This window comes from Eumetopias jubatus, unplaced genomic scaffold, assembly GCF_037043125.1.
Source record: "Eumetopias jubatus isolate StellerSeaLion01/CBP00866 unplaced genomic scaffold, mEumJub1_p1.0 scaffold_7, whole genome shotgun sequence".
Taxonomy (NCBI): domain Eukaryota; kingdom Metazoa; phylum Chordata; class Mammalia; order Carnivora; family Otariidae; genus Eumetopias; species Eumetopias jubatus.
In genome coordinates this window covers 98,693,246-98,717,620 of record NW_028274813.1, presented here as the reverse complement: position 1 = coordinate 98,717,620, position 24,375 = coordinate 98,693,246, and the positions used below count along the sequence as shown (strand labels likewise).

At 46.6% G+C, this 24,375-nt stretch overlaps 1 protein-coding gene across 3 annotated transcripts in view; it reads left to right on the top strand.

Moving 5' to 3' along the window:
• ALDH1A2 (aldehyde dehydrogenase 1 family member A2) overlaps nt 1-24,052 on the top strand; it is a 92,378-nt gene extending 68,326 nt beyond the window's left edge. For 2 of the 3 annotated variants that reach the window (XM_028100351.2, XM_028100353.2), the window contains exons 8-13: nt 9,928-10,030; nt 11,921-12,105; nt 13,471-13,635; nt 14,269-14,426; nt 14,750-14,824; nt 22,206-24,052. In XM_028100351.2, the coding sequence (XP_027956152.1) occupies nt 9,928-10,030; nt 11,921-12,105; nt 13,471-13,635; nt 14,269-14,426; nt 14,750-14,824; nt 22,206-22,278 (759 nt within the window). In that variant the 3' untranslated portion in view covers nt 22,279-24,052. Of the gene's footprint in view, nt 1-9,927; nt 10,031-11,920; nt 12,106-13,470; nt 13,636-14,268; nt 14,427-14,749; nt 14,825-15,085; nt 17,484-22,205 lie in introns of those variants that run through there. The other variant, XM_028100352.2, reaches the window with a different exon arrangement.
• The last annotated feature ends 323 nt before the right edge of the window (nt 24,053-24,375 follow it).

Genomic DNA, 24,375 nt, shown 5'->3' with positions numbered 1-24,375 from the left:
CACACACACACACACATAAAATATATTTATTTTAGATTCTGCGTGTAAGAGAACTCATACAGTATTTTTCTCTCTCTGATTTATTTCACTTAACATAATGCCCTTGAGTTTCATCCATGTTGTCACAGAGCACAAGAGTTTAGTATTTTTTATGGCTGAATAATATTCCATTGCGTACTTATAGCCACAGTTTCTTTATCCAGTAATTCATTGATGGACACAGGTTTTTTTCCATATCTTGGCTATAGTAAATAATGCTGCAGTGGATATGAGGGTGCAGATATATCTTTTCGAATTAGTGTTTTTGTTTTCTTCATCTAGATAAGTACCCAGAAGTGGGATTGTTGGATCATACAGTAGTTCTGTCTTTAACTTTTTTAGGAACCTCCATACTACTTTTCATAATGGTTGCGCCAATTTATATTCCCACCAAGATTGCCTAAGGGTTCCCTTTTCTCCGTGTCCTTGCCAACACTTGTTATTTCTGGTATTTTTGATTCTAGCCATTTTGACAGGTGTGAGGTGATACCTCACTGTGGATTTGATATGGATTTCCCTGCTGATAAGTGATGTTGAGCATCTTTTCATGTGTGTGTTCGTCATCTGTATGTCTTCTTTGATGAAGTGTGTTTTAATCTTTGTCCATTTTTTACTGTTCTGTTGTTTTATTGTTGAATTTTAAAAATTCTTTGTGTATTCTGGATACAAGCCCATTGTGCCCTGCAAATATTTTCTCCTAGTCTGTGGATTATCTTTTCGTTCTCTTAACAGTGTCTTTTGCAGAGCCGAAGTTCTTAATTTTCATGACATCCAATTTATCGATTCTTTAATTTTTTAATTTTCTGGATCAAGCTTTTGGTGTCATGCCTAAGGAATTCTCGCCTAGCTTATTATCACAAAGATTTTCTCTTATGTTTCCTTCTAGAAATTTTATAGTTTCAGGTTTTAACATTTAGGTCTGTGATCTGTTTTTGGTTAATTTTTGTGCATGTTGTAAGGTGAGGAACTAAGTTCTTTTTTAAAAAAATGTTGATAATAAGAGTTCCAGCACCAGTTATTGAAAAGATGTTTTTTTTTCCTACTGAATTGGCTTTCTGCCTTTCCCTTTGTGTTTTAGATGTCCATATTTGTATGGGTCTTTTTCTAGATTCTGTTCTGTTCCACTGATCCATGTGTCTGTCCCTTCACCAATACCACACTATTTTTTTTTATTACTGCAGCTTTATATAACAGGAAATTCTTTATCTTAACGGGAGAACATTAAAAACTAAATATGTAATCTTCAGAGATGCAGATCTTCAATGGAGGGACCTGAGAGAGAGAGAAGGGAAAATTTGAGAAAAAGAATGAGGCGGAAGGTGACCCTGTGAAGAGTTTTGCTCTTAGGAATACTCACAACAGTGAGCTAGCCTATTGCATGTGCATAGAGCAAATTTCACTGACATTTTGTGACGCAGTCTCTATTTGATATTTCTGTCTCTAGAGAGGCTTGCATTCACTTGGAGGGGAACCACTTCTGTGGCCTTGGGAATATCTCCTAGTTTCTTCTCTGGAACGGTATCATTAACAGACAATGGAAGACCTGAGGGAGAAGCATCTGTCTAGAATATGGAAGCCAACTTATAATTACCCATGTTAATAGGGGTGGGTAGAGAATTTTCACAGGCAAATCAGATGAGCCCACAATTCCCAGACCCACTTTAAGCTTGCTCTCATCAGGTTTTTTACTTCTTTATCCATCTATTCTCATTTAACTTTGTAGGCTTCTTGGGAAATTGTATAGATTCTTCCAGAGGGAACATGTCACTTAAATATGGATTTGAACATGGCTCCTGGTGTGATTACCCTAGGGAGAGGGGACTTACTGGGACATCACGGAATGTCTGCAGCAGTAATGAGAAGCTTATTTGAGGTGGCTGCTTTCCATTTTACTTTAGCAAAAGGGAGTTACGCAGATTAAAGATGGGATTAATTTTTCCTTATACAGCGAAATACATAAGCAATGCATGTAAATATTTACCAAGTGTGTTTTAAAGGGCTCTTATAAACACAGAGTCAATAAACAACTTCAACCAAGTGCAGGAAAGCAGTTTGCACTTTGCTTGGTGTGGTGTTTTCTTTATTCAGTTAGATGAACAAACCATGATTTCATCATTAGTCAACAAGATAGTCGAGAGACCATCAAAGCAAACTACAGGAGAGTCCAGACTGATTCATGCCAAACAAATATTTGTAGCTAACAGCTGTATTAGCACTGAGTCGGATTCACGCAGCCAGGGTCGTCCTCTCACTTCCTAAGCGGGAGGAGTGTTATGTCATACGGTGCAGACACCCTTGCTGCTGCTGGAGGCGGGGATTGGAGCATCTCTCTCTCTCTCTGTCTCTCATAGCCGCGCCACCTCTTTGTTAGGTGGGGAGAAGCAGCCTGCTAGAATTTTAGCTATTTTTTATAAAAAGCTAATGGGCCCCTTCCTAAGGGTGTATGAGTCCGCGTGTAAACCATCCGGCACGTGAATCAAAAATACCAGTTTGATGGGTCAAAGCCATTGGATATACAGGCTTTAAATTCTTTTTTTCCTTTTCTTAACACTTAAATCAAAACTCGAGTACTGGAGAATAAGAAAAAGTCTGCTATGGCCTCTGCATGCTAGCCGAGATCATTTATTTATTCTGCAGTGGGTCCCTCTCCTTGGAGCTCGGGATGATAATAGGTCCCAAGATGCCCAGCTCTTTATTTAGTTCACCTGGTGAGTGGGAAGTGTCATACCATTGACTTGAGTACTCCAGGAGTCTTCCTATCAAAGCAAACCAAAAAATCAAAATCTTGCCTTTTTTATTTATTTTGAAATAGAGAGGGAAGGTCCTATGCAGTTAACAAAAGGATGCTAAGTGTACCAGACAGCCGATCTGGACTGTATGTTAGCTGTGGAGAGTGTGTTTGGTTGATGGGATTTTTATCCTAGCAGAGGGGACCTTATCCCCAGCAGGGCATCTGGAGCAGAGAAGCAGGAACCGCAGAGAGAAACTGTAATGGGGCAGGAAGAACCAGGCCTGGCTCCACAGGAGCCTGTCAGCAAGTCATTTCTGGACCTCTCTGAGTCTCTTTTTTTTTTTTCCCAACTATAAAACGGGGGTAATTTTGCCTCACTGAAACAACATGAAGATTAAATATGTTTGTGAGAACAAACAGCACAGAATATGTGCTCAGCAAACAGTAACGTTGCACAACTAGAAAGGAGAAGCAATGATGCAAGGTGAGAGACCGGTGTGGGAGAGGTGCCCGTAAAGATTCGTGAATCTCCTGGTTCTTAACCCTAGCAGCACATTAGAATTTCTGGGGAGGAGGCATCTGGGCGGCATAGTCAGTTAAGCATCTGACTCTTGGTTTTGGCTCAGCTCATGATCTCGGTGTCATAAGATCGAGCCCCGCATCAGGCATCAGGCGCCACACTCAGCGAGGAGTTTGTTAGAGATTTTCTCTCCCTCTCCCTCTGCCCCTTCCTGCTTATGCTCTCTCCCTCTCTCTCTCTCTCAAATAAATAAATCTTTAAAAAAACTTTTAAAAATAATCCAGAGTAAAACAATCAGAATCTCTGGAGGGAGAGCCCAGACGTAGAAAAGTTTTTAAGCCCCTCAGGAACTGTGTGGCCAGTAGTAGATGAAGTCATCCCCCTCATTAAAAAGAGGAAATTGAAGCCAAAGATAAGGACAGGGAGGCCCAAGATTATTCTGTTAGTTGTAGCAAAATACAACTACCTTGGACATAGGCATCCTGTATTCCAATCTCTCACTTGTTTCCCTAAAGCCCTCATGGTCTGATTTCCAGAGACCTTAAGAGCAGGTGTCATGTTCTGGTGCAGTTGCCCAACAAATCTTCCATATGCATGTCAGATAGACAGACAGACAGAGGGTCTCTCTACTCACAAATTCAGTCTAGAAGACAACTATTTAACAAGAACGGGGTGAGAGTTTTTCTTGGATCAGAGGATCAGACCTGTAGGGAGCGTGGGTCTGGAAAGCTAGCTTCACAGAGGAAGTAGCAGAAGTAGGTCTGGAAAAATGAGTTTATCAGTGAGCAAGGGGAAGAAAGGCCTTTTAGGCAGATGGAACAGCTTGTACAAAGACAGAGAGGCATGTTCCAGGAAAGGCAAGTGGTTTCGTGTGGCTGGAGGGGCAGGTGTGCACTGGGGGGTGTGGGTAGGTAGCGGCCATATTGGCTTTCATAATCTGAATTTGACAAAGTTTGGGGAAATTGCTGTTACACTGAGATTAAAGGAACTGCTTAAATATCTTGGTCCTTTTACTTTCTGGTGGAAATCTGAACAGATTGATTTGGGCTATTATTTCTAGATATTTCAGGAAGACAAGAAATATCCAATTATGCATATTTGCAGCATTCCTGTTTCCATCATAGTCAACCAGTAAGCCCAACAATGAAAAATAAGAAAGGAGAGGAGGGAAAAAGCATAGAGTCAATCTGTTTGAGGTTTAAGAAATGAAAATATATTCCAAAAAGCAGGCATTTTCAACCAGTTTACGGAGGTGTTTCTGTTTTTTTTTAAAAAGGTAGCATATCTCTGAGAAAGAATCCACCCTTATTAATAGGTGTGATTAACTAATTAATAAAAAGAAATATTTCTAAGAAAGAACTATCCTAATATAACAATTCAGTAATTAATAAAAAATTTTACCTAACTTCAGAAATTCTTTTCAGGGAGCAACAGCCTTAAATGAAGAGCAAAGAGCACATGGGAAGGCCTTTCATGTGTGTTTTTTTTTTTGTTTTTTTTTTGTTTTTGTCCTGTATAACAAATCCTTTCTCTGACAAAGCACCAAATTGCCTTTCCTGCCTCTGCTGCATTGCCACGAACCTGGTCTGGTCCATTGTGGCTCTTCCAGGGATACTCCTCATACCAATCTTGAAGCCTATTCAAAACAAGGATGGGAGTCAGAGTTGCTCTGTGCCAACGTTCCTGCTGAGAGCAAGCCCAGTTCCATTATGTGTGGGGGAGCCCCCCTTCGCACCCTTGTGCCTGTTTGGGGTACACAGATACAGCTGACTACGGGGAATGCAAAGTTAAGAAACCACATGGCGGGAACGCTATCACTTTTTCATAATGAGCTCTGTGCAGGAAACTAAAAAAAGAAAAAATCAGGTTCTATCATTCAGGGCAGCTGGGTACTTGTATGAAAAGCTACTTCTGCTCCATAAGCAAGAAGAACGCAGAAGAATTGTGGACAGACTCTCAGAACGAGCAGGCGCTCCAGGAGCCCCATCTGTCTTTTTAAAGTCTTCTAACTAACTCGAGTACCACAGACATTAACTGCTTGGCTTGTGCCTTCATTCTGCACGTGAAGAAACTGAGGTTCAAGGAGCCAGAGTGGCTTTCCCACATTGCAGTTGGAGTTAGGAGCCAAGCCACAGTTTGGAGTACCTGGGTCTCCTGCCTCCCGTGGGCCAAACTGTAGTCCCTAAACCTGAATGTGCTTATAATTAGCCAGGTTGTCAGCAATAAGACAGGAGATGTTGCCTGTTTTATCAGAATAGGACTTGGCTTTATGAATCCATCCCTATTGACTTGACTTTTAACCCCTCACAAGGCCTGTGTGTCTTGCAACCCCATTTGTCTCTCCATGCTCTTCTGCCTTCTAACCGAGTGGCATGTATCCCCAAGGAATGCCCCACTCACAGCTTTCCTGTCTTGGAAGGGCCACTTAAGCCCAGGCCTTTGTGTAGTGCCTGTATTTCATTCTTTCTGAACTTGTCTAACTCCATAGATTGTAATTCTGGAACCCTCTGTATGGGGTTTGTACAAGTAGTATTTTAGGCTAGTTTGCATAGGACCTATCATATTTTGTAAGCAGGCATGGAGTCAGTTCTCACTTGAACTCTTTGTTTTTAAACATTACTCTGCCCTATTAAGAATCTCCTGCTTTGGAGCCGTATCTGTTCTCCTTTCCATCATCTCTTTTCCTGTCTTGGTAGTGATCATGAGGAGTGCCTCCCATTTGGGGTCATTTAACCTCTGTCCAGTCACAGAGAAAATTCATGAGCAATAGTACATTCTCCAAAGTCCAGTTCTGTGCATAAGGACCAGAGTGCTCTGACTCTGGCTTATGACAAAATACTGCGGAGCCCTAATCCCATCTGCTCAGATCTAATACTACATCTGACCCAGGTTTTTCTCCAAGTGGACCTCAAAGCTTCACTTACTGAGCACCTGCTAGGTTTATAATGCAGTCCTCTTAGCTGCGAGTGCCCTCCGGGTACAGGACTGTGCCCAGCATTGCACCTGACACGAAGTAGGAGAACCAGCATGTTGAATGAAGGGGATCAGTGAAAACTGGGTTTTTCTCACTGTCCAGTCCCGAGGCCGGTCCAGATGGGAATGGTTCTCCCGTGGCCTCATACATCCAGTTGTTTCTTTCTTTCTTTCTTTTTTTTAATTTTGGCTATCCTGTTTTATTTTATTTTTTTAAGGATTTTATTTATTTATTTGACAGAGAGAGAGAGACAGCGAGAGCAGGAACACAAGCAGGGGGAGTGGGAGAGGGAGAAGCAGGCTTCCCGCCGAGCAGGGAGCCTGATGCGGGGCTCGATCCCAGGACCCTGGAATCAAGACCTGAGCTGAAGGCAGATGCTTAACCACTGAGCCGCCCAGGCGCCCCCATCCAGTTGTTTCTTGAGGCTGAGCAGCAACTTGACCTTCTTCCAAAGATGAAGAGGAAAGGCATTATTCATCTGAGACTTGCCTTGCAATGTGTAGCACAAATTTGGTTTCTAAGGAAAGACTGGCAAAGCACTGACACCAGAAAAATTATTCTTAGGTATTCTCTGATGACCATAGACCGAGTGAGGTTTTTGTATAGTTACCATAGCCATGAAAATAGTCACCAGACAACATTCCTAGTGGCAAAAAACACCAATCCCTAGAACTTCTTTGATTAATGTCAGGGAGTAGGGCTGACAGAACCGTGATACTGGCTGGGCCAACACTCCCTTTACCAGCCCCAGACATTTACTCAGTGTCTTACTCTGTGTGAAACCTGTGATTTCTCCATGCCTTTGCTTGTTTCTTGTTTCTGTCGCTCTGAAGGCCAACTGCTAGTTTTGCAACTGATGGTGTTTGACCATCATCTGTATCTTCAAAAGGGGATATTCCTACTCACTTTGAAATCAATTTGGAGTTCAGGGCCAAGGTTTTGGTGGTGTGTGGCTCACTATTGGTGCTCAGTAAATATAGAAAGGAAGGCAGACAGGGCAGGAAGTAGAGAGGAAGGGAGGGGCATAGAGCGAGTGACCCACCCCTGGCCCCTGGAATCAGTCTTCCTGGGCTCGCGACGGGCTCTACCAGCCACCTGCCGGGTAACCTGGGAACGTCCATTGGCTTCCAGCTCTTGGTCGCCTTTACCATGAGATAGTACCTACTATGAAGGGTTTTTACGAGACTTAGATGAGCTCATACATGCCAATGTCTGACACAGAACGACTCAGCAAATGTTAGTTTTTTTATTATAATTAATAATAAGTTCATGAATTCCAGTGGTTGCCTTTTTTTGAGAAAGCACTTGCCTGTTTATCTTCCTGGACTTTAAGATGAGTCACCGTCAGTGAATATGGATTCCTCAGGGCAAAGAGAGCCAAGAACCCGAGAATTCCTCAGGAGAACGGGCGGTCGTGGGGGACAGCCTGGTTAGGGACTCCCCATGGCGCTGTCCCAGCTGCCCTTGCGAGGTTTCACGCTTGAGATCTGAGGCTTCAGTCATAACTTTCACCTGACTGCTGTTCTCTTGCCACAAGAGAGAGCCAGATTCTCCTTTCCGTCATATACATGTAATTTCTTCCTGAACAAGAGGGAGAGAGAGCATGTCTGCCTGAGAACAGGGCCTTTATTAGCCTGTCTTTCCAGGGAGTTTAGCTTGAGGTAGAAGACAGACAAGACAAGCTGGCAAGGCGGGCGAAGGACCATCTGGCTGGGGGGCTGTTGCCCACCCAGTAATCTTTAGGGCCGCATGTTAGTATTTTTCAACCTCCTGGAAGCTAGCGTTGTCCTACAAACTAAGAAACTCTCTAATTCTAGCTCTTTCAGAGACATCACTGTCTTTCCCCCACAGGTTTCCTCAGAATGAAAGGATATTTTCTACATTTTTTTTTTTTTTGCCATGAGGGAGAGTAATAATAAAAACATAAAAGCATTTAATCCAGTGAATGAATAATATTAGAGGCTGAGGGAAGTGAGCATTTCCCCAATATTTTCCTGAAGCAATTGATATGCATAGGCAGTTTGAGGGAAGATGGGGAGACCTGCTTTGGAAAGTCTAGCTGCAGTAACTCCTTTTACAATCAGCTCCATTTCTCTGCATTGAACAAGGAAGAAGAGGGGCCCCAGCTTCTCCTGCCTGTGTGTAGTTACCATGTGTGGGTACTTACTCTGTACCAGACTGGGTTTTAAGTCCCAAGTACCTTCACTTAATCCTCAGGACAACTGGATTCTGAGGTAGATACTATTTTTAGCCCCATTTACAGAGGAGGGAACCAGAGGCTCAGAGAAATTAATTTCCCAAGGTCAAACAGTTGGTAAGTGATAAAATCAGTAAAACTTCCAGGCTCCAGAGCCTTTTCTCTCAAGTGTAGTCATGGTTGAGTACACTGCCTGAGGAGTTATTAGCCCTACTTGAGGATCTCAAGGGGCAGGAGGGGCTGAAATGTAGCATTTCTCTTCTCCAGGCTTTTAAAATCTTTTATTTTCTGTAGGATTCCAGGCAAAAGTCACATTTTTCATCTCAACAAGAGCAAACTGCCCATATGGGCTCTATGGAGACTTGGCATTTTCCATAATGGAACCTCTACCCCATAGTAGAGTAGCACTCTGTTACAGCTCAGGTTCTCTGGAAGCAGTTGCTGAGACAGAGTTTGCCATGCTGATTATTTATGAGGGATCCCTGCTGAAGGGAAGTGGGCACAAGGGGAAACTGAACTGCAATGCAGGCCTGGTAGCTTCCGCCAACAACAGGCAGCATGATGGCACATAGATGGTCCTTTGGAGCTGTCCTGTGGTGAGCTGAAAGTGAGGATCTTCATACCCCTGCCACCAGTGGATAGGCCACCCAGGGGAAGGGGATCCTCTTGGGCAAGGACACGCTCTTCATCTGAGGCCAACTGGCAACATTTCTACTCACCGAGGTAATCAATGTGTTCTTCCTCGAAGGGAGGCTGTAGGTGGTACATTCCTGTTTCCATTTGGATACTTTCAATTTCATTAGAAACACGACTTCACACAGTGGTAAATGCTATCTCCAACCTAGCTTCTTGTTTGCTTGGCTTCTAAGTAAATAGGCATTGCACACACATGAACCTCAGCTGTCTGGACTCCTTTTACTTACAGAACTAGGCAGAGGCAAAGGTGTAACATCTGTATTTTCTTTGAACCACCTGATTAAAGTCATACCTGGCAGTTTTGTAAATCCATGAAGAGTTTCTTTTACATTCATCATGTCTTTCATGTGGAACCAGTTGGCTTTTTTTTTTTTTTTTTGAGACCAGAGTCCAGAGCTAAAAGCCACAGTACAGTGGTAGAAAACCTCCAGTCACATTTTGCTTGCCAGTTGCCTTTAAAAAAATCTTTCAATGATTAAGTTTCCAGATTAAATCCCTTTTCAGTGCTCTTTCCATCATGAAACTAAAGCAGTCTTCCAATTCACTTCCAGTTCACTTCCAATTAGACATTAAACTGCATGCCAACTGACTTTGTATCTTGTCCACCCAAGGTGACCAAGTTGACCACAGGAGCTGTTCCTGCATTGTCCATGGGGCTGGTTTGCCTTGCAGGATCCATCCGTGCTGCCTCCCACCACTGCCTACAGTTGGCTTTGGCCACTGACTGTCTCAGCTGCAAGGTGTGCAAAACCTCCCTCCATTTCTTTCAGGTTGGAAAGCTTATCCAAGAAGCAGCTGGAAGAAGTAACTTGAAGCGAGTAACTCTGGAACTTGGAGGGAAAAGCCCCAATATTATTTTTGCTGATGCTGATTGTAAGTCAACTACAGATCTCCTCCATGTCCCGGTACACTGCCCCTCGGTGCTCTCTTGTATCTCCACTTTTGACAGGACACTAAGAAAAAGATCTGTGAGGCTAAGAAGTTTCAAGTAGAAGAACCTGGACCCTTCCTCCTAGGGAGAAACTAGTTTAGTATTGGGGAAGAGCACTTGCCAGTTGATAGCTGAACAGAGTGTTTTCTAGACCCTCCTGAACGGCTTTGACTCTGTGGCGCTGCAGGCCAGGGTAGAAGAGAAGAAAGCCAGCTTTGTGCTGTGTAGTGGAAAGAGCAATGGTCTAAGCCTCTCAAAACCAGAAATATCTTCTCTCTGCCTGGATTCAAGAAATCTGAAACTTCTCAGAGGTGTCTGGTGGCTTTGTAAATCATTAAAAAAAATTCTAGTTCACTATCCCTGCCAGCATTTTCCCAAACCCACAACCCCTCCTCTGTTTAGTACCCCCATCCTCTGCTGCTTCCATGACTTTGAGCCACAATGTCGACGCGCTTTGGTCAGGTGCTTACACCATGGAGGTAGGACCCTATGGTGGCGTGGAGCAGTAATCTAGGAAACCCCATGTCTCCAGGCTGGATGCCCTCTAGGCCATTCTGCATCGGTGTGGTCCTTCTGTTTTGAAAAGCTTTCCAGGGCATAAAAATTCAAAAGCTCTTTCGGTCCCTCTTTCTCTTCCTCCCATCCCACCAGACAGAGCTGCTTTCCCTTTCACCACTGGGAGGTCAGAAAACAGCGGATTGCTTGCCTTTCACCCCCAGCTTGGAGGCCATGAAGAATCCAGCATCAGCTTCCTGCTGGTTGTCAGAAGGATCAGAACTGTCACACCTAAATTTCTCTTGGGGAGTAGGTCCTCCATTGACATGACTGATTGATGAGTGACTGATTGATTCAGTCAGTCATTTAGCAACTAGCACACACCGTATTTGCGTGTAAGCTCTGAGATGAAAGAGTTATTTGCTGCTATACAATTCCAGTAAATGTAGAGAAAACTTGGTGTCTTTCAAGAAGATCCATTTCTGTTACAGTTTAATTCACCATAATACTAATTAAACATACAGCTACAAGGTTCTATAGATCAAGGGTTGCAAGTTGGCAGTCCCTAGACCCAACGCAGGGCATACATATGTTTAATTGTCAAAACGTCACACAGCACTTTAAAAAATAAAAACTGCACATTAAAAATCCTGATTTCAGGGGTGCCTGGGTGGCTCAGTTGGTTAAGCGACTGCCTTCAGCTCAGGTCATGATCCCAGGGTCCTGGGATCGAGTCCCACATCAAGCTCCCTGCTCAATGGGGAGCCCGCTTCTCCCTCTCCCACTCCCCCTGCTTGTCTTCCCTCTCTCGCTGTCTCTCTCTCTGTCAAATAAATAAATAAAATTAAAAAAAAAGAAAAAAATCCTTATTTCTATTTTTTCTTAAAATCGGAATCTGGCAACCAGAGGCTTACATTCATGCATAGCAACAGCCAAATGCAGTGGCTTTCCTTCTGAGTCTCCGTCAGATTGTTTTCCTGGCTGGCCGATTGATACCACTACATTATCTGCCTGGCCCCTTGGCACATGGAGCTTGAGACTCCGTTCTAGATGGTTGTGGTGCAGGCCCTCATTCTACAGAAGAAGAACGAGACTCAAAGAAGTGAAGTTGTCCAAGTTCAAGGTCACGTAGCAAGTCACGTCAGGATCTAGTCAGAACTTGAACTAAACTGTGTTCTCAAGCCAGTGCTCTCCCCTGTGCTGCCTCCTCGCGGTTAATGCTGTACGGTGAGCGCGGCAATTAGACCCGGGGCTCTGGCAGAGGGAGGGGAGGGGGCTGCATGGACGGGCCCTCCGTGGGTGAACCGTGCTGAGGACACGGCTGTCTCCTCTTGCAGTGGACTACGCTGTGGAGCAGGCCCACCAGGGAGTGTTCTTCAACCAGGGCCAGTGCTGCACCGCCGGGTCTCGCATCTTTGTGGAGGAGTCCATCTATGAGGAGTTTGTGAGAAGAAGCGTGGAGCGGGCCAAGAGGCGCATCGTGGGGAGTCCCTTTGATCCCACCACGGAGCAGGGACCCCAGGTAGAGAAATCATAAACATTCCCTTTCTTAATGCCGGGCGAGCACCGGACATTCTAGTGGGACCCCAGAAACAGAGTCCTTTTCCCGCCTCCTCCTTGCTCTGCCACCTCGGCTTCGCGGCTGGAATTGGAGCTGGTGAGGCATTGCTTATTCCTCAGGCTTCCCTCTCCCTTTCGAAATGTTCTCTCGGAAACATTAAGAGATTAAAGTTGCGTCAAGGATACTTTGAACTCTGGGGGTAAGTGGGAGTCTCTTAGCTCTAAGGAAGGACCTGAGCATGACAAGATGGAGGTTGACCTGAGAACCCAGTCCCAGTCCTCACCAGTGGCCTTCAAGACATCCCTGCAAATGCCACGGTCAAGGGGAGTAGGTATCTCTCTTTCTCAGAAGCCCTGTATCCTTTCATCCGTGGCTAAGGAATCTCTCCGCCAACCTGGCCTACTTGTGGCTTGTAATGTGTAGGGAATAGAGGGCTGTCTACTTGTCCCCCTACTGTATGGTTGTCTCTTACTCTGTAGGCTTCATGCAGTGCGGTGGGGAGGGCCACAAAAGTCCCACACTATCTGGCTCTGCACGTTCTCCACAATCATCAAGGTGTATTTCCGGATAGAATTCTGGTCGAATCTTAAACTGTAGATAGAGTCTGGGAATTTTTAAAGGATACTTGGATCAGATTGCATCTGGATCTCTAGCATATAGGTCTTCCCGATAAGAAACAACATCTCCTAGATTTGGGGACCGTTTGAAAGATGACTGATGTTCTAGCCGAGTAATTCAAACTCAAGTGAATTTAGGTTTTTGTATTTACCATCATAATTGAATGATGACTATAACTTGGGGGGTGGGCAAGACTAACTGTATTTTACGGAGTAGGAAGCTGGTCCCTGCTCTTTATACTTAACCTTTTCCTCTAGAGGTGTAATAGGAGCTCCATTAAAAATAGACCCCAGTAGGATTTGAAGCACCATGGAGCTTACCGATTGTTTTCATCTTTTTAGTATCAGTTCAACTTGGTGAATTGTTCATTTGGTTATAGCGGTCAGTTTTTCCCCAATAGAAACCGCAAATAATCAATTAGCCAGTTTCTCCGTCATTTAGAAACATTGCCTAACTCTGCATCTGGTACTTCTGATTTGGCACTGTCATCCATGCAGTGCATTTAATGGAATTCTCAATATATTGGGTTAAACATACAAAGTCACCATTTTTTCAGAGAACAGTGGCTAAATGGCAGCAGTCCCCTATGACATGAGTAGATATAATGGAGCTTTGAAAAAAATCACAAGTGAGAGATCCTTGAGTACACACTTCTTTCTCTTTTCATAGAAGACTTTACATGGAGTCTTTAGGAAATTTCTCTTGCAGATTGATAAGAAACAGTACAACAAGATCCTGGAACTCATTCAGAGTGGCGTGGCTGAGGGTGCCAAGCTGGAATGTGGAGGCAAAGGGCTCGGCCGAAAGGGGTTTTTCATCGAGCCCACCGTGTTTTCCAACGTCACCGACGACATGCGCATTGCCAAAGAGGAGGTATCAAACATGGGGTTCAAGCGGAAGCCATGCCTTTCTTGGGATGGCTTCCAGAGCATTTCTTGTAGATGATATTCTAGCTCTGGCTCGTTATATTTGATACACATTCTGTAACAACACACATGGCTGTGCAAATCCCGCTTTCAAGAAAATGTTAAATCTAGAAGGCAAGCAAGTTAGATGGAGGCAGGTGACGTGCTCCTCGACTGCAATTGTTACTAGCCAAGTGGACAATCATAACAGCCAGTCATTGGCCTTAGTAGTATGCTAGTCACAGGTCAGTCCTTCAGATGTGGGTTACTAAGCTGTCCCCCGGGAAGGAGAAAGCATCCAAGCCACCTCACGTTTGTGCAGGATGGGGACCGGAGCACATCAGCCAGCAGTCGTTCTGAGGTCTGGAGCAGTGGCTGGGGAATCACGGAGAAGGCAGCATTGGTACAGACCATGGGATCGGGGGATGCCAGGGAGGATGGAGGAGAGGGGGCGTTAAATGAACTCTAAAGTTAGACTCACATAATCCTGTTCTGGCAAAGTTTGAGCTATTTTACAGTTCTGTGCTGCTAAACTTAAATGTCATTTAAATAATGAAGGCGGAGCAACAACCCCATGTTGGCTCACACTGTTTTGTTGCAGATCTTTGGCCCTGTTCAGGAAATTCTGAGGTTTAAGACTATGGATGAAGTTATCGAAAGAGCCAATAACTCAGACTTTGGACTTGTAGCAGCTGTCTTCACTAATGACATCAACAAGGCGCTCACGGTGTCTTCTGCAATGCAAGCTGGGACTGTTTGGTAAGATGAGTCAGCCTTATGGTTCTGGCCATAACGCACACCACTGGCGGTACTGTAGGGGCCTCATGATCTCTGGAGCGTGGGTCATAAGCATATCCTCCGGGGGGATGGGGAAGACGGAAGGCAACCAGCCTTCGCCCTGAAAAGGGATATACACTCCTTAATGGCTAGGGCAGGGGATCAAAGTCAATTTTAAATTCTAAGTATTTCATATGCAAAAAGGGGAATTAGAAAATAAAACTTTTAAAAGAAATACTATGCTGAGGGGACTACTTTTGTACAAGCAGAATTCACACTCACGGTACTATGTTTTTTTCTCTTAGGATCAATTGTTACAATGCCTTAAATGTCCAGAGCCCCTTTGGGGGATTCAAGATGTCTGGAAATGGGAGAGAAATGTAAGTGTCCAGAGTTGCTGGTGCCTGCAGAGAAACAGGGATTACAAATACCAGCCTAGAGGAGCAGGCACACAATTGTTTAATTCTCTTACTCTCATCCATTCATTCAGCAAACAGTTAGTTAAGCGTGTACTTCTATAAACGAAGCGCTGTGCTACATGTCACAAAGATGAATAGAACACCACTCCCTTCCCTTACGTGGGAATGGATAAAAATTAATGTGCCATCTATTTCATAAAATCAGGGCTGCTTTCTTGACAGAAGTGTGCCAAACCTCTTGCAAGTACAGAGGAAACAATCCATGGAATTTGCCTGATGGGGTCCAAGAAGACTTCACAGAACAAAAAACGTTTCAGTTTGTGAGGACCAGTCTTGCCATGTAGAGGGAATAGCAGGAACAGAGGCATGAAGGCACAACAAATACAGAACATCAGGGAGTTTGCTGTGTTTAAAACAGAGGTCACCACCTGCCAGCCCAAGGACAAATCTGGCCTGCAGAAATGTTTCACTTTGCCCCACATTTTAAAATCCTTAACTGGCATTCAAAAATGAAGAGGCTTTCCATAAAATCTGGATTTCTTGCTTATTTTCATTCCCCCGTGGCAAAATTGCTGCAGCTGTGAGCTCTAGAACTCGCCTTCTTCCCCACTGTTCTTACTGCTCCTGGGGCCTGAATATTGGTAGCCCTTCGTTTTTGCGCATGCCCAAGCCCCTCCCTTACATCACCTGCTCGGCCCCCGTAGGTTCTCTGAGGCTGGGACTGCAGAGTTTGGACGTAGGATGTCTGGAGGATGCTGAAGATACAAGTGGAAAGGTTGTTTTAAACCCAGTCTCTAGAGGGCTTGGCCACTCTGTGGGAGCTGAGGAGATACCAGAGGTTTTAAGGCCGAGCTTTCTGGCAGGTAGAGGATGTCCTGGCAAAGACTAGAGGAAGAAGATCAGTCACGAGGATTTTACAATTAACACTGATAGGTATCACTCATTAAATGCCCGCTCCGTGTGTGGCTTTATGGTAGCTTCTTTCCTAATGTCGTCTCATTTGATTTTCATGAGGACGGAGTGGAATCGATACACTTCCCCTCACGTCCCACATGGTTCGGGTGGAGAACTGGGGCTTGCACTAGCTAAGCAGCTTGCCCAGGTCACTCAGCCAGTAAGTGGCAGATGTGAGGTTGAACATAGGTTTCAGTGGCTCCCGTGATATGCAGCCAAGGAAGCAGGGAGGCCAGGTGCAGGGACTCTTCAGGGGCGGGATCAGAGCGGTGAAGGGCCCTCCTGTGAGGCAAAAGGACCTGAAAAATGGGACTGTAGCAGAGGAGAACTACACTCGAGGGGATGTTATTTGCCACCTTCATATATAAATGGATTTTTTGAGCGGCATTCAGAGTGTGAATGGTAGCCAGGGTCTTCCTGAGCTGACACGCACCCCGCCCCCCGCAACAAAAACAAAAAACATTTTCCCCTTGGGGCACCTGAGTGGTTTAGTCGGTTAAGCGTCCAACTCTTGATTTCAGTTCAGGTCATGATCTCAGGGTCATGAGATCGAGCCCCACATTGGGTTCCTCACTGAGTGTGGAGTCTGCTTGAGATTCTCTCTCTCTCTCCCTCTCCCTCTGCTCTCCCCAACCCCGCCCCTCCCTCCTGCCCCCCACTCACACTCTCTCTAAAAAAACAAAACCAAAAAATTTTCCCTCCTCTTGAAAGGAGCTGGTTCTGTGTTTCTTAAATCCTGTGACTCCCAAGGGGAAACATCCGTATGTCCATTGCCTCTGCCATTAACGAATGCATCCTTTTGTGAGCCAATGCCAGTTCATGATCAGTCTGCGGAAGTATTGAGTGTTTGTCCTGTGGGAGAAGATGTGGTTCATCAAAGCACTTGAGATTTTGCTGGATAAATGAATATACAACCCTGAAAGAATCAGAAGAATTCCAGAGAAGACCGTGAAGTCATAGAAGAGTTCAGGGATGGGGGAGATCATTGTGAGCTATAGAAGCCTGGAAAACCTTTAGGTAGGATCAAACCTAGGGATTTGAATTGGCCTTTAAAGGAGAGGAACATTTGGGTAGCTGGAGAGAGGGGAATAATTGGCAGGATTGGTAAGGAAGAGTGAGTAGCGGCAATTGTGGGAGAAACAAGTATGGTGTTGGGGACAAAGTCAGTGAACCTGTAAGACCAGTGCAGAGGATTTACATGCTTCAGATACTTCAGCTGGTAATTTCTAGCTCTTAGCCATTAAACTGAAAGTTAAGCATAGCGGTGAGGCTAAGAGCAGAATTTCTAGAATCACATGGCTTCAGATACGTATCCTGGCCCTGCCACTTAATACCTATGTAACCTTGGGGCGCCTGGGTGGCTCAGTCGTTAAGCGTCTGCCTTCGGCTCAGGTCATGATCCCAGGGTCCTGGGTTCGAGCCCCATATCGGGCTCCCTGCTCAGCGGGAAGCCTGCTTCTCCCTCTCTCACTCTCCGAGCTTGTGTTCCCTCTCTCGCTGTGTCTCTCTCTGTCAAATAAATAAAATCTTTAAAAAAAAAAAATACCTATGTAACCTTGGACAAATTACTTCATCTCACTAAGCCTCTGTTTCCTCATCTCTAAAATGGGAATAATTATAGTACCTACCCCAAAAGTTGCCGTGAGGATTAAATGGTAGGATTCAGTGTTCCAGATACCCAGCAGTGTCTGGCAAGCCTCCCGAAATGTTAGCTGCTATCGTCACTAGTGGTCAAGTAGATGAGTGTAATGTAGGTGATCCTCCTTTTTCCTAATAAATGTCTTACTTTGGAAGTGTGGCAGAATGTTTTCCCGAATTTCAGCTCGCATCATCAACTTCTGTTCTGTCCCTGGGTATGCTGGGAGAAATCGCTCTTGCTTGAGTCTTGCTTCTGGCCTTCAGTTTTTCCCACTTGCTTTACAGCAAGCAAACCAGAGGATACAGAAGCATTCTGGATCCTCTTTGCGCGGTTATCAGTATTTTTTCAGCTTTTATAAAGTCTTCGTGTACTCCAGCTATCACTTCCTAACCTGCATATGGCCTTCACTTTCTGCTCCCACTTTTCAGGATGCATGTAACTTGATATTCCGTGTTCTGCCTCTGTGTTTGTGCCTTCCTGGTCTCTGAAATGTTGGGACAACCCCTGGCTCTGGGAATGCTTCTCACGCCAACTGTTTTGTTACAGATCATTAAGAGGGTGAATCATGGGCATAAAATATAATAAATAATCGCTGGCTGATGGAGCTTGTCCCCGACCTGTCCTGGACCCTCAGCATGGACAGGATTCGGGCTTGTGACATTGTCCAAGTCCAGTCTACTCCCCTTAGAAAGCTTCCCCTTGCCTGGGAAGACGAGGAGACAAACTTGCCGGGAGACAGTTTGGCTGTGTCAGAACCACACAGAGAACAGTGGCCCAAGAGACTGAAAAGCAGCCTTTCTCGACTTATCTCGGTGCTGTAGTGATTTGGCCTTTGCAGTGCAGTTAAAAAATAATTAGGGAACAGTGCTCTTTGATGAGACTCACTTCATCTTGTCTAGATTATATGATTCTTTGTCCCTACTTGCTCCCCAAACATGTTTTTTCTTCCTTAAATGACCTAGAGTGGTCGCAAAGGCAAATAAAAGAACCTACTCTATCCTGGTCCCCCACTCTTCCTTGCTACTTACTGCAATCCCAGAAACTCCCCTTACCCTCCTCTGGACGGTACCTTTTATCTCCTGGCCTTGCAAACCCCATGTGGCTCTGGTCCCTGGCACCCCTTTTCCCACCTCTCAGAGGCACGGAGAAGTAGCACTTTCTGGAAACAAGCTCCAAGGCGGGCTGTGGGAGCACCGGAGTTCTCCCCCCAAAGAGCTCTGTGGAGGGCTGCTCTCTACAGGTTCCCTGACGGGCTGGCCTCTGATCCCCAGGGTCAGAGAGGGGGGCGGCTCACCTCAGGCCTGCCCTGCAGCCAGTTCCCCGTTTCATTCCTCCCGACCCCTCCCTTACTCCTCATTTAAGCTTCCCGAGACAAGCTATAAAATACATGTCACAAACTGAGCACATGGAAAGAAAGCTGTGAACCTCAGCATTGTAAAAACTAAGGACACTGGGTTTGAAGATGAGAAGCACTATTAGGATAATAAGGGCTTCCCAAGTTCGCATGCACATGCATGCATGCATGTGTGCTCATATTTAGGTGCAGAGCATGCCTGTGCACAGAAAGTCACCTGTGGGTCTGGGAGAAGGGCTTGCCAAACATTCTTGTCTGGGGACCCACTCACTCTCAGAGATTTGGTTTTAGTAAAGCTGGGCTAAGGCTGAGGATCTGCATTGTTAACAGGCTTCTGGAATGATTCGGCACAGGTGGTCTGGAGACCCTGCTCTGCGAAACGTTGCTGTAAGGCAAAGAAAAGAGCAGGGAAGTATACATCCTACATGGAAATCCCTCTTTGTCCTTTGAGTGATTTTCTACAATGACTGACTGAGAGGCACCCAAATCTAACATCTTACCTTGCCCGTGGAGTGCCAGGTTTGGTTCGTGGTAGGGAATATAACCCAGTCTGACTCAGAAGCAGGAACACAGGCGTCTGAGTGTGCCTCTGCCCGGACGCACTGTGGAGCTCTGCAGGCGACCGTACAGAGAGATCGGGGTGCAGCAGGAGCGGCGTGTCTGCGTTTGCACCATAGTGCCGTTCTCCCGTAACTGTGGGATTTAACTGGATTCAGTTAGATTGGAGAGAAAGCCCCCAGAATGAGATGGTGAAACAGCAGAAGAATCTAAACGTGGGGCCCTCAGAGACTTTCTAGCAGCGCTTCTCAAAGGGTGGCCCAAACAGCCACCTGCATCACAGTCTCCTGGGCTCCTCCCCAGACCTACCAGGGCAGAGTCTTTGGTGGGGATGGTCAGGAATCCACAATGTAAGCAAGCTCCGAGGGCGATCCTTACATTTCTTGATGCCTGAGAGATGCCCGGGCACCAGGAGGACGGGGTGGCTCGCCTAGTCTTCCAGCCAGTTAATGGCAGAGCTGAGTGGCCATACCTGCCTGCTGACCCCCAGCTCCAGGGTTGTTTTTATGACAGATTTGAGGCCACTCCTCATTCTCGGAGCGGGCTGTGTGCGGACCAGGGTGGCAGATGGCTGCCCGAGACACAGGGGAGGAGCTCCTCTAGCCCAGGATGATTTTCTATCACATAGCGCACCCAAAGATTACAAGAGCCAATCATCACACTCAAAAGCAATCATGCCACCACGCTTCTGAGTCTGTAGGCTTCCTTCTGCTTCTCACAACCAACTTGGAGATCTGAGTGGGAGGAGATGGTTCAGGGTCTGCCCCATGTGCGTGCGCAAGCCAGGAAACAAGAAGGGAGTAACCTCACTTCAAACGGGAGGCAGATGATGTCCGTGATGAAGAGACACTTTCAGAATTGCCCAAGGGCAGGAAAAAGTCCAGAAGGAGCCAGAGCTGGGCTGGCAATAGAGACTCAGGGCCTGGAAGGAGCTAATGAGGGGACCTCATACTGAGTGGGACAGTCCCAAATTGATTCTCATTCCCGGAAGCAAGATGGCCAGCATGGATAAGAGGGCAGCACACATGCCCTGGTCTCTCCCTGGCTGCCTCTGATGTCCCAGCGGGGAGGGCACGGGCATGACAACTCAGGTGACCTGGGTGCTCAGAGTTGCTGCTGGCAAAATAATCGGAGCCTTATGCAGGGCACGGGGTTCCTGGAAGGAAGCGGCGTGAATCCCTTACAGCAGGTCTTTGCCGTAAAGCCCAGTCACTGTAACATTGTATCTTTCATACATGACTGTTTGGGATCTTTTTTAAAGATTTATTTCTTTTTAGAGAGATTGGGGAAGGGGGAGAGGGAGAGGGATTCCCAAGCAGACTCTGCACTGAGTGTAGAGCCCGACACGGGGCTCGAGCTCACAACCCTGAGATCACGACCCTACCCGAAACCAAGAGTGGGCTGCTTAACCAACAGCGCCACCCAGGCGCCCCATATGTGACTTTTTTATTAATATTTTCTTACTCAAATAAATCTCTGTGTTCTTTTGTTTTTTCCTGGCAGAGGTGGTATATCCACCGGGTGGAACTGGGGAAGGGGGGATGGGAAAAAGCCCTCCCTCTGTCCCCCCCTTCCGCAAGTGCCGTCCGAGCCTGGAGCCGTGGGCTCTACACCAGGTTCGGCGGCGGGCAGGAAGCAGGAACAGGCAGCTACAGGTCCGCGGAGGGAGACGGCCTCTCTCCCGGGGACAGGTGACGGCTCTGTGCTGGCCGGCGCCCCAGGTGTTCTGTGAACACAGAGGAGGGAGGAGCTCCTCCCCGAGACAGCCAGGGAAAGCCTCACAGGCCAGTGACTTTAAAAAGAATAGAGGGGGGGAAAAGTTCAATTTTTAAAAGAGAAAATTAGGAGAATGTGCTTGACTTTACAATGAAATAAAGGGAAGGGGAAAAGGGCAACGGAAATGAGGTGAACTGAGGAGAGAGGACACAGAGGGGAAGGACGGGAGCTCGGCAGCCGCCGGCTGGGCTGCACCCCGGCCCCCTGAGGGCAGTGGCTGGAGACCGGCGCAGCGGGACCAGGGGGCCGGGAAGGGCAGCGTCCCCTGGCCCCTGCAGAGGCGGGGGACCCAGCTCCCACCCCATAAACGTTTACCCAGAGTCTTGGGGGGCCAGCTTACTGCCACTTCCTTTGAAGTCAGGTACTTGGATTTCCTCCCTCTTTCCCCTGACTGTGGGCCTGCGGGCAGCCCGTGTCAGGATTGTCTTTCAAGCACTGCTGGTGACCCGTGCTCTTCCCTGCCCAGGCCTTTGGGTGCCCGCTTCCGTTTGTTAAGTCTAAGGACCAGTGGAAAGGAATTTAGAACATCCAGGGGATCCCAGCCTAGAAATCTCAGGCTTTTCTTTCAGCTAAAGTGGACTAGGTATCTAGGACAGCGACTAGAACACAGAGACATCGGGGTGTCCGGTGGCAGGAGGAAAGCACAGCATTGTCCTCCAGAGCCATTGCTGTCCGTGGTAGAGACACGGCAGTAGGGGCCTGGGCCTGCTGCTGTCTGTGGTGCCCACCCAGGGGCACGGTCCAGGGTCTGTGTGACCACTGGCCCAGGCTAACACGCATGCGTGTTTCTCTGAGTAGTTGGGAATGCTGCCCCTTCCTGGGCCATACTGGGAAGACAGATTGGCCTTTGCCTTTAAGAAACGGTCACTGCTCATGACACGACAGCCCCCTCTGCTCCTCAGAGGAGGGCTGGGCTGTCCACTCATTGGACATTTCTACATGGAAACCCCCGGGCCTACTGTTAGCAGGTGCTAAACGGCCCCTTCTCGGGACTCTTGCCATCACTCACACCAGGCTGCCAGGGCCTTGGGTGTCTGACACAGCCTATTTCTGCCTTTCAGGGGGGAATTCGGCTTGCGAGAGTACTCCGAGGTGAAGACGGTGACAGTAAAGATCCCTCAGAAGAACTCCTAAGAAGGCCAAGGAGGAAGGTGGAGGCCAGCCCACAGGACCCTCCCTCTCTGCTCTCCCTGGGGGGCCCGGCTCTCAGGAATCCAAAGTTCATACCCAGTCCTTATTTAAAGATTTAAATAATGACATGTAGGCCAGGCCGGTCCCTGCATAATGAAAGCAGACCATGTGGGCATGGTTTCCTGGCACTCTGTAAGGGATCACCTTAACGATACCAAATATTGGGGAAAGTGGGATGACGGCAGGAGAGGTCGCTGTCGGGTACATCCAGTGTCTCTTTCTGGAGTGATGGGCTGATGCCTTTCGTCACAAGGAACTTTCCTCCTGAGGAAAGGTCATCTTTCCATTGTCTCCATTTTCCCTCTTCCAGGCTCTCTCTGCTCACTTCCCTCCCACCCCTCCCACCCCTCCAAGGAGATCTCAGCTGAGCTCATTTGGGGCAGATGTTTGGGCCGGGAACAATTTTCCAAGGTTTTGCAGCCAAATTACCATTTCATGTTATCCACTTCTTCAAAGCAAAACATGAAATGGCTTTAGTTAGAGCCAGACCAGACCGAAACTGCCAGGAGCTGGTACACTGCAGATGTAACGAGAACTAAGAACTCGGATGTTCCTGACCCAGTCTGGCTTTCGTACATCCATAAAAGACACGAGTGAAAGATCAGGAAGATGCAGATCCAGAGATGATCACATGTAGTTCACAGCTTCTGAGCTTGCCACTTGGTTTTAGGGTGTGTGGGTGTGCGTGTGTGTTTACTTCCTTCTGGGTGATTCTGGAATAAGGCAGGGGGAGGGGGAGTTGTTTTTCATAGACTGGTAAGATCTTTTTCCAAAGCTTCTCTTAACAATCAACCCTAAAATGAATTGAGTCGGCTCAAGAATTTGGTACCAGGTAATCCTGGGGGCCTTGCAGAAAGAAGTTCATTTCCCTACTGGCTGACAATTCTTAGGAAGTGAATTATCTCTGCAGTTGGACGCCACAGCTGCTTCTGCTCCCCAGGCCCCCTGCACCAACCCCACTCCTCCCAGTGCTCTGGGTGTTACTGCAGCCTCTCATGCCCTAAATGCACTGGCAGTAACCTTGGAAAATCCGGCCAAGCCTGGAGGTTCCATTTCCATTCTGAGTTGCAGTCTGCCATGATTGCCATGTTCCACCAGCGCCGCTCCCCCCGCCCCCTGCCCAGTGGCTCGTCCACACATGGTTTTCCCGACAGGCCTCCTGAGGGGGAGGCACAAAGCAGCCCCTCTCCCTCTCCCCCAGCCACACACTTCCTCTTCTGCTTTCCAGTGCATCCACTAGCTGATGGACAGTGTCGACTTCCTTTCCTCCTTCCCTTTTTCCAGTTGCTGAATCCAATCCAGTCTAACCTAGATGAAGATCATTTATTTAAAAGTACCAAACATAACCTAGAAGTACATGGAATATGGGCAACGCGTAGATAGCCTTCTGTATGTAATGGGTTTCTGCTTTCTAACACACCGGTTTTCTATTTAATGAGTCTCGTCTATTCATGATGTTTAAAAGAAATCTCCGTTTGCTGTTATTTACGAACGACAGTGCATTCAGTGGCCCGGTGCCTCTAGAGACGCCACGCTTCTGAGTTCTTCCATGTGAATGTCATGCTCTCCTCTTCTAGCGTGTGTCCAAGTGAACATACCCATTAACCAGCTAGTTTACCTTTCAACTGCAATATAGAATGTGAAAATGAAGATTTATTTCTTTTAATTTACTTAAAAAGAAACCTCTGTGCTAGCAATAAAGCATTTATATTGTGTACTCCTTGGGATTATGTGGCTGTGTTTATAAATCTTCACGTCATACTGAGTACACTTGGGTCCTTCTCTCAGCTGCTGGGTTTTTCAGCTGTGTTGTTTTCTCTGGTTACTGAGCAGGAGTCTGGGAGAGTATTTTTATAGAACACAATAAGCAACACCCTTGTTTTCTGACACTATTTAAAATTTGTGTACACATACTCTTTTATATGGCCAACAAGTAGAATCATGGATGAAATCTATGAAAAGACTGTTTTAGTTCAAAGTTGCCTCCCTGAAAGCTAAAACATGAAGGAGTGTTGAGGGCCTTGTCTTCAGAGTCATGTG